General features: G+C 44.9%; 1 protein-coding gene across 26 annotated transcripts in view; it reads right to left on the bottom strand.

Annotated features, from left to right (window-relative positions):
* Nucleotides 1–16137, bottom strand: part of GPHN (gephyrin) — a 587889-nt gene that overhangs the window by 97603 nt on the left and 474149 nt on the right. For all 26 annotated transcript variants that reach the window (XM_048851950.2, XM_048851956.2, XM_048851955.2 and 23 more), the window contains one exon: nucleotides 5973–6110. In XM_048851950.2, the coding sequence (XP_048707907.1) occupies nucleotides 5973–6110 (138 nt within the window). The remainder of the gene's footprint in view (nucleotides 1–5972; nucleotides 6111–16137) is intronic.

Here is a 16137-nt window from a genome sequence, read left to right as displayed (position 1 = left end):
AAAAGCAGCACATCTGAAGTCTTCATGGTTAGAGAAAGATAGACAACTGAGTCCTGTTCAGTTCAAATATCAATAGATGATAGGAATGAGAACTCATATGTGGGTATACAATCATGTAACAAGCGGGATAAGCTCACTGATGTATAGATAAGTAAACAGGATAGAAAGTTTCCATCTAGTGAGAAAGTCCATGAAGATTTTCAACAGCAGTCACTACCTGGTAGGTGAATGTGCCAACAAAAAAGCAATGAATTCCAATACTTTACCTGGTACTTTTGAAGGAAAAAGGATAGTTTTTACACACAGCTGATCTACTTTATTGTACGTAGACAACCATTATAATTAGGGCTGACGATTCATCACAGTTAACTCACACGATTAACTAAAAAAAATTAATCGTGATTAAAAAATTAATCATGATTAATCACAGTTTTAATCACACTGTTAACAGAATACCAATTAAAATTTATTAAATATTTTGGATATTTTTCTACATTTTCATATATATTGTATTCTGTGTTGTATTTGAAATCAAAGTGTATATTTTTATTACAAATATTTGCACTGTAAATATGATAAACAAAAGAAATAATATTTTTCAATTCATCTCAGACAAGTACTGTAATGCAATCTTTGTCGTGAAAGTGCAACGTACAAATGTAGATTTTTTTGTTACATAACTGCACTCAAAAACAAAACAACATAAAGCCTCAGAGCCTACAAGTCCACTCAGTCCTACTTCTTGTTCAGCCAATCGCTAAGACAAGTTTGTTTACATTCACAGGAGATAATGCTTCCCTCTTCTTGTTTACAATGTCACCAGAAAGTGTGAACAGACATTTGCATGGCACTTTTGTAGCCAGCATTGTAAGGTATTTATGTGCCAGATATGCTAAACATTTGTATGCCCCTTCATGCTTTGGCCACCATTCTATAGGACATGCTTCCATGCTGATGACGCTTGTTAATAATGCATTAATTAAATTTGTGACTGAACTCCTTGGGGGGAGAATTGTATGTCCCCTGCTCTGTTTTACCTGTATTCTGCCATATATTTCATGTTATAGCAGTCTCAGATGATGACTCAGCACATGTTGTTTATTTTAAGAACACTTTCACTGCAGATTTTGACAAAATGCAAAGAAGATATAAATGTGAGATTTCTAAAGATAGCTACAGCACTCGACCCAAGGTTTAAGAATCTGAAGTGCCTTCCAAAATCTGAGAGGGATGAGGTGTGGAGCATGCTTTCAGAAGTCTTAAAAGAGCAACACTCCAATGCAGAATTACAGAACCCAAACCACCAAAAAAGAAAATCAACCTTCTGCTGGTGGCATCTGAGTCAGATGATGATAATGAACATGCATCGGTCCGCACTGGTTTGGATTGTTATCAAGCAGAACCCGTCATCAGCATGGGTGCATGTCCCCTGGAATGATGTTTGAAGCATGAAGGGACATATGAATCTTTAGTGCATCTGGCATGTAAATAGCTTGCAATGCCAGTTACAATAGTGCCATGAGAATGCCTGTTCTCACTTTCAGGTGACATTGTAAACAAGAAGTAGGACTGAGTGGAGTTGCAGGCTCTAAAATTTTACATTGTTTTATTTTTGAATGCAAACTTTTTTTTAACATAATTCTATATTTGTAAGTTCAACTTTCATGATAAAGAGATTTCACTACAGTACTTGTATTAGGTGAATTGAAAAATACTATTTCTTTTGGGGGGTTTTCAGTGCAAATAATTGTAATCAAAATTAAATATAAAGTGAGTACTGTACACTTTGTATTCTGTGTTGTAACTGAAATCAATATATTTGAAAAGGTAGAAAGCATCCAAAAGTATTTGAATAAATCATATTCTATTATTGTTTAACAGTGCAATTAATCATGCAATTAATCGCAATTAATTTTTTTAATTGCTTGACAATCCTAATTGTAATACTGTAAGAAAGGAGACTATGTAGTTTCTCAAAACAAGACAGTTGTGATCACTGAAAAGTCTTTAGATTTATTCAGTTAATGCTCCAACGATATAAAAGATGAATGATTTACTATCACATGAAAATGTGGGAAAGTTTATCTATGAATTATGATCAGCTAGTACCTGTTTTAAAAGGCAGTTGAGCAAAACATGATAATGAAGTCTAGGTATTGCTATCTCAGAGTAGGCCAGGATGACACTTTGCAATACAAAGGTGTGCAACACCAAGAAATCAGCTATGCACAGTCAGAGCTTAAGGATGAAAGGCTTCACTAATCTATGACTCTGTTCCTGATTTGTTTGGTGGACAAGAATCCAGGACTATGTACTCACCCTGGCAGAAGCCTGGTGCCTTGGACTTTTGGTAACAATGAGAGGCTTTTAATGAATGCCATGTATTTGAGACCAATTGAAGATCTGTGTTGATATAACTCAGTATGAGACTGTCCTTCACTGATCAAGTCACAGTTTTGGACAAACTACATCTTTCAATGTGTGCTTAAATTTCTTGGCTCAACACCTACAAGTCTAGGTTGGAAATGTTTTCTGTGATCTCTCCATGAACAACGTGCACTGGTTAATACTTCATTCAAACCTAACTTATTGGTTCACTGCTATTGTGCTACAAGGGGTAGCTCTGTGTACAGACCACATACTTGAAGCATGTCAATCCACTGAAGCTGTTTACCTTATATTAAGGAGTAATAAGATGACATCCCCTAAGCCAGAATTTCTCAAACATTTCTAAGCTGATCGGCCCTTCTAGAAAATAAAACCAACCAAACTCGCCTCCATCCCCACCTTATTACAAGGGCAGCTTAGGGGAAATCTACCCAGTCACTGTTCCATGGCTCTGGCTAGTCCTTTAAAACCTCAAAGTGATCATGCCCCATATCCAGGGAACTGCTGCCCTAAGCTATGGAGCATTGATTTGACCATGAAACACCAAAGGGTAATCCATGGTTGACACTCCTTGGTTCAAATTCTTCCAAATACCAATAGCCTTATTTGGGTAAGTGCAATTGTTCCCATATGGGAACAAAACATTGACTCGACTTGCAACTGCTATTTGAGGTGGCATGTATCAAAGGGGAAATGACCACCTAGGAAGGAGTACTGCTGAAAGGGATCTGGGGGTCATGGTGGACCACAAGCTAAATATGAGTCAACAGTGTAAAGCTGTTGCAAAAAAAGTAAACATCCTTCTGGAGTGTTGTGAGCAAGACACAAGAAAGTAATTCTTCTGATCTACTCTGCACTGATTAGGCTTCAACTGGAGTATTGTCCAGTTCTGGAGGCCACATTTCAGGAAGAATGTGGACAAATTGGAGAGAGTCCAGAGAAGAGTGACAAAAATGATTAAAGGTCTAGACAAAATGACCTATGAGGGAAGATTGAAAAAATTGGGTTTGTTTAGTCTGGAAAAGGGAAGACTGATAGGGGACATGACAACAGTTTTCAAGTATGTAAAAAGTTGTTACAAGGAGGAGGAAGAAAAATTGTGTTTTTTTTAACCTCTGAGGATAGGACAAGAAGCAATGGGCTTAAATTGCAGCCAAGGAGGTTTAGGTTGGAGATTAGGAAAAAATTCCTAGCTGTCGGGTGGTTATGCCTGGAATAAATTGCCTAGGGAGGTTGTGGAACCTCCATCATTAGAGATTTTTAAGAGTGGGTGAGACAAACACCTGTCAGGAATGGTCTACATAATACTTAGTCCTGCCACAAGTACAGGGGACTGGACTTGATGACCTCTCGAGGTCCCTTCCAGTTCTATGATTCTGTGAAAGCTAATTGCTTTTGTGCAGGCAAGCACAGATGGCTTTGTTCCATAGGATGACTGTGCGTGCATGAGACAAACAGGGTCTGAGTCATGACTGCTGTTTAGAAGTGTCTGAGGATTGAGGGTTCTGCTTTATGAAGTGGTTCTAAACCAAGGAAATTTAGCAGCAGTTCAGTGTCTTGGCTACCACGTTTTAAGCAGCCAAACTTGATACCAGTCTATTGTTCAGCATATAACAGCTTGCTGTTTCCAAACACAAGCATTGAAGAATGGTACTGGGCCAACAGTACCTGTCTCACACAGAACAGTATAAATGTTGTGAGCACAGAGATATTACAGTATCAATTCCTACAAACCGAACTTTGGGTCTGTGTTGCAGCTCTGCTCTGATGCCACTTACTTCAAGTTCCATTGCCTTGATGTTTCTTCTGTCAAAGGATTGCTTTGTGCTGATGAACAGACTTCAGGTCTGAACCAATATGCTGAACCATAATGTCTTCTGGCATTAAATCCTCTCTGTTGGACAAAGATGTAAGGCCACACTTTGGAAACAGGGTCAAATAACCGCTTTGAGGCAGGTGCCTTCAAAAGGCTCCAGGCCAGCATATAGGTTCGATTCTAAGGAGTCTGTCCTTCTGGTCCAATCTTGCTCCCATTACAGTCAAAGGGAGTTTTAACATTTATTTTAGTGGTACAACTTTGGTCCCTTACAGGCTTCTGGATATATCAGTTAGCTTAAGCTCTATGGCCTTGATATATCCTCTGTCAAAAGGCTGCTTTTGCCCTAACATGTGAATTTCAGGTATCAAGGACAGTTCTGAGTGGTTGATTTAGTTGGGGATTGGTCCTGCTTTGAGCAGGGGGTTGGACTATATGACCTCCTGAGGGCCCTTCCAAACCTGATATTCTATGATTCTCTGATATCCCATACCTTAATGTATTCCTAGGTTGAAGCCTCTCTCTGCCCGGCAGAATCCCAGTGAATGAACACTCTGGCCAGCCAATTTGGAGATATGAATTTAAGATAAAGGCCCAGTTGGCAAATGATCTGGGATGTGTGTGTGTGGTTTCCCAACAACTGGGATCATCATGAGTTTCAATAAAGTGGAAGTGGAGCAGCAGCCAAGATGTGAAGGGAGACAGAAGCACTAGTAGAGAGCGGTCAAGTGTTAGGGGCAGGGCAGGGCAGAGACCAGGGTGGAGTTGCTTGATTAAGAGAAAAGGAAGAGAGTGCTGGAGTGGCCTCTGAGCCAAACAGGAGCTGGAGAGGTAGGCTGAGAGGAGGAGCTGGAGACATGGGTGTAGAAAAGAGCAGGTCAGAACAAATAATTGCAGTGACTGAACCTCTGCAACCCCTTGAGCTTTTAGATTGGAAAAGGTTTTATGAGTCCCACAAGGTGAGAGCAGAGGCCAAAAGGATTCAACAGAGAGAGGGTCAAGTTGCCCCCTGTTAAATCCACCCTTGCTCCCTTAGACAACTGACATTTTTAAAATTTTCCTGTTGCTCTTTCCAACAGAAGATTTATTTTTTTACTTCACTGGAATTGTTCAGATAAGACCTAGAAGCTGTAATCTATTCCCAGCAATTTTTTTTATACTGCGTCTAGGACTATCTGTCACTTTTCACAAGTACTGATTTCATTTTAAGAAAAATTTCTATGAGAAAAAAATAAAGCCCTGAATTCAAGTAGGTAAAATGTGGACACCAGCTCTTATGAAGGGAACAGCATCAATTATGTTGAACACTCTTCAGTAGTTGAACCCATCTCTGTGAATTAAATGTTTAGGTCCTGACATCAATTCTAGTTCAAAACTGCAACAGAAATGTTCCTATTATCCTTCGCAGATGGGATATATTATTCTTTTCTTTCATGGACAGAAACAGAATTCAACCATTTTAAACAGGTGTTCTGAAACTAGGACTCTTTGTTATCAATGGATTCCGGTCATAGGAACATCATAGTTCCTTCAGGAAGAAGCACTGAGCCCAATGCACACCCTTCCGATTTGGTAAAGAGAGGCCTGATCTTCGCACTTCACTTTCTAAAACTAATTCCACTGGAGGAGGATAGAGTGTTGTCCCTGTCCCAAGCACCTCCCAAAAATTACTAGAAGTCCCTTTATTTTAATCAATTTAAGCAAATGGGAAGTAATATTTTCTAGCCCTAATTTAAAAGAAAAAAGAGTCCAACTAAATGTAAAGTACCTCGGTAATTGATGATTTCTGTTCCGAGCACTGGGGTCATCTCCAGAACTGTGATGAAGGCTTTGTCCATAGATGTCAATGGGAATGGTGACATGCGATGTCTTCTGGCCACCTTGGTAATGTCGACGGCACTGTGACCTGCAGAGAGGGAGAGCATCCAGTTTAGAAAATATTCCATGGCACTGCCTTGGAATGCTGACAGGATGACTTACATATATTCAACAACTTTCATTCAGAAGAATAACATAGTGTTTTACAAATGACATAGAGGAATAGCTTCAAGTTCACAGCATTTATGGCTAGGAAGTGAAAGCTGTATCCTTAAAGTCACAGAGTTAAGGCCAGCAGGGACCACCAGATCATCTAGTTGGACCTCCTGTATATCACAGCCACCAATACACTATCCAGCATCCAATATCCAGCTGTGGCCATCTCTAATGCTTCAGAGAAAGGAGACTAAAAAACCCACCAGAATACACTGAGGGACAAACAAAAATCCCTTTAGATGTCCAGCGGAAGCCTTGAAGCATAAGCTCTGAAATTAACTAAAATTGCAGAGGAAATTTAGGGAAACAAAATATAATTTTCAAAACTGAAAATGATTACAATGGTTAATATCCCTGCTCTTATGAAAAATGCTTTGGGAGATGTAATGATGACAAGAGAACAGTACATCGCTATTACATATCTTCAAAAGATGGTGCTATATTTGACACCATGGATCATGATGTGAGGCTGATTCACCTCTGGGAGCAAGGTAGGGGCAGTGGCAACCCCCTCAGATGGTTCTGTTTCTCCTGAACAGACTTCCCCCAGAATGTTGTGATGGGTAACTGCTCTTCGGGAGTCAGGGCCCTCATCTGTGGAGGAGTTCTACATGTTTCTTTTCTTTCCTCCTCTCTCATTCTATATGTTAAAATCCTTGGAGAGATTGTCATAAACTACAGCTTTAAATGCCAATATGCAGATGATACTGAAGTATACATCTACTTAATCTTAAATTCAAATCACACCTCTTTCCAAGTGATCCTAATGCTTAAATGAGATCAGTGGCTGAATGAGGAACAGCTGGCTAAATTAAATCCAGAGATGACACAGGTGATGCTAATGGGTAGAGGGAGATACCCTGAAGCACCAGTCAATACTGTTCCCTCATCCTCAAAAGAAGGTGTCTGTCCCACCATCATTAAAATGGTATGCAACCAAGAAGTCCTCCTGGACTCTTTTTAATTCTAGACAGCAAGTAATAACAGCAGCAAAAACACTTTCTTCCACCTTTGGCTTGCCAGATGATTACTTCTCATCTTGTCAGACACAGACCAGGCCACAGTGATCCACACATTTGTGACTTCCAGGTTTAATTACTGTAATACAAAGTGTGACGGGTCCCCCAAAGAACTTACGAATGAATCCATAGTCACTAAAGAGAGAGACTCCTCTTCACAGTAGGAATTAGAGGCAGCAGTGGCTGCAGGAGTGGGGCAGTGGTGTATGGCCCCGTTCGGGCTCCTCTGCTGCCTCCAGGCTTGGACCTAAATGTGGAGAAAACTGGAGGCATCCTCTGCTACAGGGGCACCAGAGCTCAAGTGCAACCTTCCTCTTCAGGCAGAAGGGAAAAATAGGAGGAAAAAAAAGAAGGCACACTCTGAGGACTCGCCTGGGAGTACTGTTGGCAGCACAGTGGCAGGGAGAGAGGCCCACCTGGGGCTCTCATGCCCTCCCCCTCCCATGCCCTCCCAAACTCCTACTTGCCGGTGATGAGTGATCTTACCAGACTGTTTTTTTCCACTCAGAACTGTCTTACTTTTTGCCGGGTGGCCATTTGCTCCATCTCCCTGTTGCCTCAGTCACTCTGTTGTCAGCTTCAATCTCCTTGCCCTCTATGCTCCTCTCCATCCTTTCCTCCCTCCTTCCTCTCCCATCTCACTTTCCCTCCTCAGTGTCTCCCATCCCCACCCTTCCTCCTATTAACTTGCTCCCACCTGCCTTCTCTTCATTCCATACTTCCTAAAATAGGTTTAAAAACCAAAAGCTGTAGCATAAATACTGAAAAGTAAATTTGATTTTTAAAACAATTTCCCTTGCAATAATGTGTTATCAGTAACACAGATTAGGTATTTTTAAAAATGCCTTATTTTATCTCTGGTGTCTCTCTGGCTACCAAGCTCCCTATTTGTTGCTTTATGTATCTTCAGTTCTTTTAAAAAGGTTATTTTAAACAAGAGAGGATATTTCCATTGTGGTCTGCTGTAAAAATACTTTATAAGCAACTGCCAAAAACTGCTGTTGCTCTAAGGAGGATGATGCTGAGTCAGTACAGTAATGACTGAGTGCACAAAACTTCCTTCAATGTCAACACATCCTCACTCACATGAGTTATGTAGGTCATTATTTGTGAACTAATTTCTATCGCTGATGATTACCTAGTGGCATAGCAGCCTCTCAAAAGCTACACAGAAGCAATCAAATCTTATTACTAAACCAAAGTCAATGTCATTTTTTATAAACAGGCAAAAGCCCGCAATTCCTTCTGACTCCTTATGTGCTTGGCTCAGAATAGCATAGGAATTAAGTTTTCACAAGTAATATCTACATTTTCCAGTTTACCTTTTGTCTTCTTTTCAAAGGGATATCTATTATTTACCACCCCCAAGAGGCTGACAACTCTGAAAGGGAAGGAGTTTAAAGAGAGAAAGACTACTTCAGATTCAGAAAATCCTTTAGTGTGTAATTGCCATTAAAAGAAACATTGGTTAAAAGGATGACAGAGCTCCTGCAGCCCTAGGGGACGCCATACTGCACATGCTAACAGGTTTAAGTGGACTGTATAAGACTGCACTCTTTTGCAAAGGAAAACTGAGAAATGTGAATGGGAACACTAAGAAAGAACTGTCCTGGCAGTGACATCAAAAGGGAAATGCAATGCAGCAATTTCCCTCTATTCCACTACCATTAGGCTGCTGGAACACCAGCTGCTACTGCATCACGAAATAGAAATCCATTAAAAGAGAACATCAACTGGTTAGTCAAAAGTTGCTCCAAGACATGCATATAAATCTTTATGAGGACATTGCCTGGAACTACTCAACCTTTTTACTGTGGTTCACACCAATATGCCCAGGATTAAAAACAACAACAACCAGGAGCAGTAAAATATTTTCACAGCTACTTTAATTTTTTAAATATTATTTTAAATGAATACAGGTCTCCTGTTGATGATGTCAGGCTGTGACTATCAGGAACTTTCAGTATACTTTTGACTTTTCAACTTGCTGCTCCAGCGTTACTCATAAACTTTTTGGAATATCTAGAAGTAGCTTGTGCTTAAGCTGTTTTTCCTAGAAAATCCAGCATTTGATAGCTCACCCATACAAAATAAATTTTATAAGCAGAATGACTTTGCAATCTTGTGTAAAGAGTTTCCAGATCTAGTTGCATATATGTCTTTGGACTTCATGTCTCCTAGTATACCTACCGCTGGGGACACACTGGCTTTTCATTGTGTGTGTGTTTTTTAAGGGGTCATGATTTCAATGTTTCTATTTACATATTGCACATATGATAACAGAACTGAAATGTCATATGATTAAACATTTCAAACAAGATGTAGCATGATGACATTATGTACCGTATCATAGTGAAATCTCTATCCCAGTCATGTGGGTACAGGTCAGAAGAATATAAGAATGCCCATACTGGATCAGACCAATGATGCATGTAGCCTGACAGGGGCCGGTGCCAGATGCTTCAGAGGGAATGAACAGAACAGGGCAGCTACTGAGTGATCCATCCTCTGTTGTCCAGTCCCAGCTTCTGGCAGTCAGAGGCTTAGGGACACCCAGGGCATGGGGTTGCATCCCTGACAATCTTGGCTATTAGCCTTTGATAGACCGATCCTCCATGAACATACCTAATTCTTTTTTGAACACAGTTACACCTTTGGCCTTAACAACATCCCTTAGTAATGAGTTCCATAGATTGACTTTGCATTGTGTGAAGAGTACTTCCTTTTGTTTGTTTTAAACCTGCTGCCTATTAATTTCATTGGGTAATCCCTAGTTTTTGCATTATGTGAAAGAGTAAATAACACTTCCTTATTCACTTTCTCCACACCAGTCATGATTTTATAGACTTCGATCATATCCCCCCCTTATTCATCTCTTTTCCAAGCTGAACAGTCCCACTCTTTTTAATTCCTCCTCACATGGAAGCTGTTCCACACCCCTAATCATTTTTGTTGCCCTTCTCTGTACCTTTTCCAGTTCTAATGTATCTTTTTTGACATGGAGCGACCAGAACTGCAGGCAGTTTTTAAGGTGTGGGCATACCAGGGATTGGTACAGTGACATGATGATATTTTCTGTCTTACTATCTATCCCCTTCTTAATTGTACCTAATATTGTTAGCTTTTTGACTGCTGATGCACATTGAGCAGATGTTTTCAGAGAACTATCTACAATGACTCTAAGATCTTTTTCTTGAATGGTAACAGCTAATTTAGACCCCATCATTTTGTATGTAGTGCTTGGATTATGTTTTCCAATGTACATCACTTTGTATTTACCTACACTGAATTTCATCTGCCATTTTCTTGCCTAGTCAGCCAGTTTTGTGAGATCCCTTTATAACTCTTTGCTGTCTTCTTTGGAATTAACTATCCTGAGTAATTTTATATTGTCTGCTATCTTTTCCACCTCACTGTTTACCCCTTTTTTCCAGATCATTTATGAATTTGCTGAACAGCACTGGTCTCAGTACAGATCCTTGGGGGACCCAGCTATCCACCACTCTCCATTCTGAAAACTGAACATTTATTCATCCCCTTTGTTTCCTGTCTTTTAACCAGTTACTGATAGAGAGGATCTTCTCTCTTATTCCATGACAGCTTACTTTGCTTAAGAGCCTTTGATGAGGGACCTTGTCAAAGGCCTTCTGAAAATCCAAGTACGCTATATCCACTGGATCACCCTTGTCCACATGTTTTTTGACACCCCCCCCCCAAAGAATTTTAACAGGTTGGTGAGGCATGATTTCCCTTTATTAAAGCAGTGTTGGCTCTCTCCCCAAAAAATTGTGTTCATTTATGTGTCTGATAAATCCATTTTTCACTATAGATTCAACCAAATTACCTAGTACTGAAGTTAGGCTTATTGGCCTGTAACTGCCAAGATCATCTCTGCAACCTTTTAAAAAAATTGGCATTACATCAGCTATCCTCAAGTCATCTGGTATAGAGGATAATTTAAGTGACAGTTTACATACCAGAATTAATAATTCTGCAATTTCTTATTTGAGTTCCTTCAGAACATCTTATTCTGGTGACTTATTACTATTTAATGTACTGATTTGTTCAAAAACCTCCTATGTTAATACCTCAATCTGGGACAGTTCCTCAGATGTGTCACCTAAAAAGACTGGCTTGGGCGTGGGATTCTCCCTCACATCCTCTGCAGTGAAGACTGATGCAAAGAATTCATTTAGCTTCTCTGCAACGGCCTTGTCTTCCTTGAGTGCTCCTTTACCACCTCGACCCTCAGTGGCCCCACTGATAGTTTGGCTGGCTTCCTGCTTCAGATGTACTTAAAAAAATGTTGCTATTTTGTATATCTTTTGCAAGTTGCTCTTAAAATTCTTTTTTGACCTGCTTAAATCTATTATTATTTTTGACTTGCCAGAGTTCATGTTCCTGTCCATTTTCCTCAGTAAGATTTGACTTCCAATTTTTAAAAGATGCCTTTTTGCCTTTAATCGCCTCTCTTACCCTGTTCACCTATTGTGGCATATTTTTTGGCCCTCTTAATGTTTTTTTATTTGGAGTTGTGACAGGTTTCAATCGGTCCACCGAGCCTCTAGGGGGCGATGGAGAGCTACTGTCCCACTGGCAGGCCTTAGTCACCCCTTTCGGTCACTGGGGAATTAGCGGAGAAAGTGTGGCGGCCAGAGTCCGTAGCGCGCCCCTGAGGCAGGGGAGTGCTGGCACGAGTCAGTGGTGTTCGGGATTTTGCTACCCAAAGCGGGTTGGCTGGGGTAGAGGAATGCAGGCCCACCCAACTCCACTGCGTTCCAGCCCAGGGCCCTGACAGTGGCGGGACGAGAGGGTCCCGCCGCTGGGTCAGCGGGGAACCATCCGCGCCACGCTGACCACATACGCCCACCACACTGTGCAGTTCTGCCCATGGGCTACTTCCTACCCGGTCTCTCAAGCGGGCCTCTCCGGTCCCTCCAGCTCGTCCGGGTATTCAGCTGCTGGCAGCTCCAGCTCCCCCTCTGTGTCAGGCTCACGCTGGCCCGGGTTACAGCCTGGCCCCTCCAGTTCCTCCGGGTACTCGGCAGTTGGCAGTCCTGCTCGCCTCAGTCCTTCCTCCAGGTCAGGTTTCTCCTGGCCCAGGGCCTCCCCTGGGTTGGCAGCAGGGTCTGGAGGGAACAGCCAGCAGCCTTTGTCTGTCTCCCTCTCTGGTGCTGCCCTCACTGGGCAAAGGGCCCTGCCCTTTGCACTTCCTGTTCCACCCCTCCCCTTCTGGGGATTGGAGTATGCTTGGTCTGGGCCAGCCCACTCAGGCTGAGAGGGTGGCTCTTTACCCTATTGTTCAGAGGGAAGTCACCCTGGCTCCCCACATACCCCACCCCTCAAATCCAGCTCCCGACCATCGGAGCTGGCGTCCTCACCCTCTCCGAGGCGGGATAGAAAGTCTGCATTGGCGTTGTCCCTTCCTGCCCGATGGTGAATCGTGAAGGCATAGGGCTGCAGAGCTAGATACCACCGCATCAGTCTGGCATTACTGTCCTCCTTATTAAGCCACTTCAGGGGTGCATGGTCTGTAACCAGTGTAAAGGGGGCTCCGAGGACGTATTAGCGCAGGGCATCGACTGCCCACTTAACCGCTAAGGCCTCTTTCTCCATGATGGAGTAATTCCATTCTCTGGGGAACAGCTTCCGACTGAGGTAAACAATAGGGTGTTCCTCCCTGTCCACCTCCTGTGAGAGGACTGCCCCAAGCCCTACTCCTGAGGCATCAGTCTGAACGATGAAGTCACGATGGAAGTCAGGGCTGAAGAGTACTGGATTGCTACACAGCCATTTTTCGATAGTTCGAAAGGCCGCCTCGCATTCATTGGATCAATGCGCCTGGCGGGGGCTGTCCTCGGTCAAGAGCTCCATCAGCGGGGCAGTAATGCTCGCGAAGTGGGGTACAAACCGCCGGTAATAACCAGCTAAGCCCAAGAATTTGACGCACCTGCCTCTTCATGGTCGGCGCCGGATATTCCTGGAGGGCTTGGACTTTCCCGATGAGGGGGCGTACCTGTCCCCGTCCCAAGGTGTACCCCAGGTAAGTGATTTCCTCCTGCCCGATTTGGCATTTTTTTGGATTGGCCGTAAGCCCGGCTGTGCGGAGGTCCCGGAAGACAGCTGCTACTTGGTTAAGATGTTCCTCCCAGTTATTGCCATAGATGACCACATCGTCCAAGTAGGCCGCAGCATATTTTGTGTGTGGTTGCAAAATCCGATCCATCAAACGCTGGAAGGTTGCCGGGGCCCCATGGAGGCCAAAAGGTATCTGGGTGAAATGGTACAACCCTGAAGGGGTGGCAAATGCTGTCTTCTTGGACCTGGGATCCAAGGGGATCTGCCAGTACCCCTTTGTGAGATCAAAAGTGGTGATATAACAGGCCTCCCCGAGCCGGTTGAGGAGCTCATCGATGCGGGGCATCGGATAGGCATCAAATTTTGAAATGGCGTTTACCCTCTGGAAGTCAATGCAAAACCTCTGGCTCCCATCCAGCTTTGGTACGAGGACGACGGGGCTCCGCCCCTCGCTCTGGGAGTGCTCAGTAACACCCAGATACAACATGGCCTGGACTTCCACCTCTACGGCCTCCTGCATTCACCTAGGCAATGGCCGGATTGTCTCTCGGACCACCACCCCGGGTTCAGTCTGGATCACATGGTAGGCGAGCATAGTCCGCCCGGGTTTCGTGGTGAATGTCTTGGGAAATGCCCTTACTAAGCAGAAGGCCTGTTCTTGCTGCTCGACTGTGAGTGTCTCTGCTAGCTGGGGCTCACCATTATCTGACTCCTCTGGCGGTTGGGGCTCCAGGTCCGGTTCGGGGGGGTACGGGGCAACTAGTAGTCCTTCCTGTTCCTGCCAGGGTTTTAAGAGGTTTACATGGTAAATCTGTTTTTCCTTACCGCGACCAGGTTGCTGGATTTCGTAGGTGACAGGCCCTACCCGGCGGAGGACCTCATATGGACCCTGCCAGCGGGCAAAAAGCTTTGATTCCGCTGAGGGGAGCAGGAGGAGTACTTGGTTCCCTGGCCCAAATGATCGAGCCTGGGTTCCCCGATTGTAGTGCTGCTCCTGGGCTCTTTGGGCTGTATTTAAGTTCTCCTTCGCGAGCTCGCCCGCCCGCACCAGCCGCCCCTGCAGCTGTAAGACATATTGTAAGAGACCCTGCGTTGCAGACGGGTTGTGTTCCCAAGTCTCCCTCAAGAGGTCCAACACCCCGCGGGGTCGCCACCCATAGAGGAGCTCAAACGGGGAGAACTTCGTGGACGCCTGTGGGACTTCTCGAATTGCCATTAGTAAAGGAGGGAGCAGTTGGTCCCACTGGCAGAGGTCCTGGGTGGGGAAACGCCGCAACATTCCCTTCAGGGTCTGGTTAAAACATTCTACCAATCTGTCAGTCTGGGGATGGTAGACCGAGGTCTGCAGTTTCTTAATCCCTAATAGGGCACATACCTGACGGAACAGCTTAGAAGTGAAGTTGGTCCCTTGATCAGTGAGTATCTCCCGTGGGAGGCCCACCCTTGTGAAAATCTTCACGAGCTCCGCAGCAATAGTGTGGGCGGTGATACTTCTTAAGGGGATGGCCTTGGGGAAGCGGGTGGCGTAGTCCAACAGGATAAGGATGTATTGATGGCCCACCTTACTCTTTGGAAATGACCCCACCAGGTCCATCACTACCCACTCAAATGGTACACCTACGACTGGTAAAGGGACCAGGGGGGCCTTCCGTACCCCTGCCGGGGCTGCATGTTGGCAGTCCGGGCACGACACACAGTAATCCTTCACCTCATGGTGGACGCTGGGCCAGAAGAACCTGGCCAGGACCCAAACCACTGTTTTTTCCTGGCCTAAATGGCCTGCAGCCGGGATGTCATGTGCAAGCTTCAGGACAGCCCGACGATGAATGCGGGGAACCACGAGTTGGGTCCGGACCTCTTGGGTCTGGGGGTCTCGATCAACGCAGTAGAGCTGCTCATGACTGAGTTCAAACCTAGGCCTCCACGACCTCACCATCCACCCGGGCCAGCTACACATAGGCAAACCGGAGCATAGGGTCCTCCCTTTGATCTCGGCTAAAGTCCACCAGGTCAGGAGGGGGGCCAGCTGTTTCCAGGCCGTCCTGCCCGGGTGTGGGAACTGGGGCAACTCCGGGATCTGACCTCGAGTCGGGGCCTGTCTTCATCTCAGGCGGAGCTCCCTCGAACGCCTCCTCGGTCGGTAGGGATCGAAACACCTCGACGAAGTCTGGCCAGTCGCGGCCCAGAATAACTGGATAGGCGAGAGATGATGCCACTGCCACACTCATTAACTGAGTTGCTCCGTTCACCATGGTGGGGACCTGAACTGTGGGGTACGATTTCACGTCTCCGTGTATGCACTGAATCCGTACTTCCCCAATGGGCTGCTCGGTGTCCAGGAAGAGCGCCTGGCGGACAATGGTCTGCCCACAGCCTGAATCAGCTAGACCAACAACGTGGGTCCCGGCGACTTCCATGGGGGCTGTCAGTTTGGCCAAGGAGGGCAGACGGGCCCGTTGCTCCCCGATGCACACCAGGCCAAAGTTGCAGTCCATTGCAGGACAGCCCTGTTGCAGATGCCCGTACTCGCCACACCGAAAGCAAGGTCCTACCTCTGGACGCCCCAGCCGCATGGGTGCACCGGTGGGGCTGCAGGGTTGGCTGGGGCCTGGTGCTCGGGTTAAGCATCTAGAGGTGGAGCACAGTGGGGACTCAGGGCGTCGGGGAAAATCGGTCCTGCCGCCATCTGGTCGTCGGATACGGTGTGGTGCGTCGGCTTGGGAGGTGGACCTCCTTTCAAGTTTCTGTGCACTGGGTCCAGAGTTTGGGGGGCGGGCTGCCAGTCCTATCGGGGCCTCTGCC

This window comes from Caretta caretta, chromosome 6 (genome assembly GCF_965140235.1).
Source record: "Caretta caretta isolate rCarCar2 chromosome 6, rCarCar1.hap1, whole genome shotgun sequence".
NCBI classification, from domain to species: domain Eukaryota; kingdom Metazoa; phylum Chordata; order Testudines; family Cheloniidae; genus Caretta; species Caretta caretta.
This window is presented reverse-complemented; position numbering and strand designations above follow the sequence as displayed.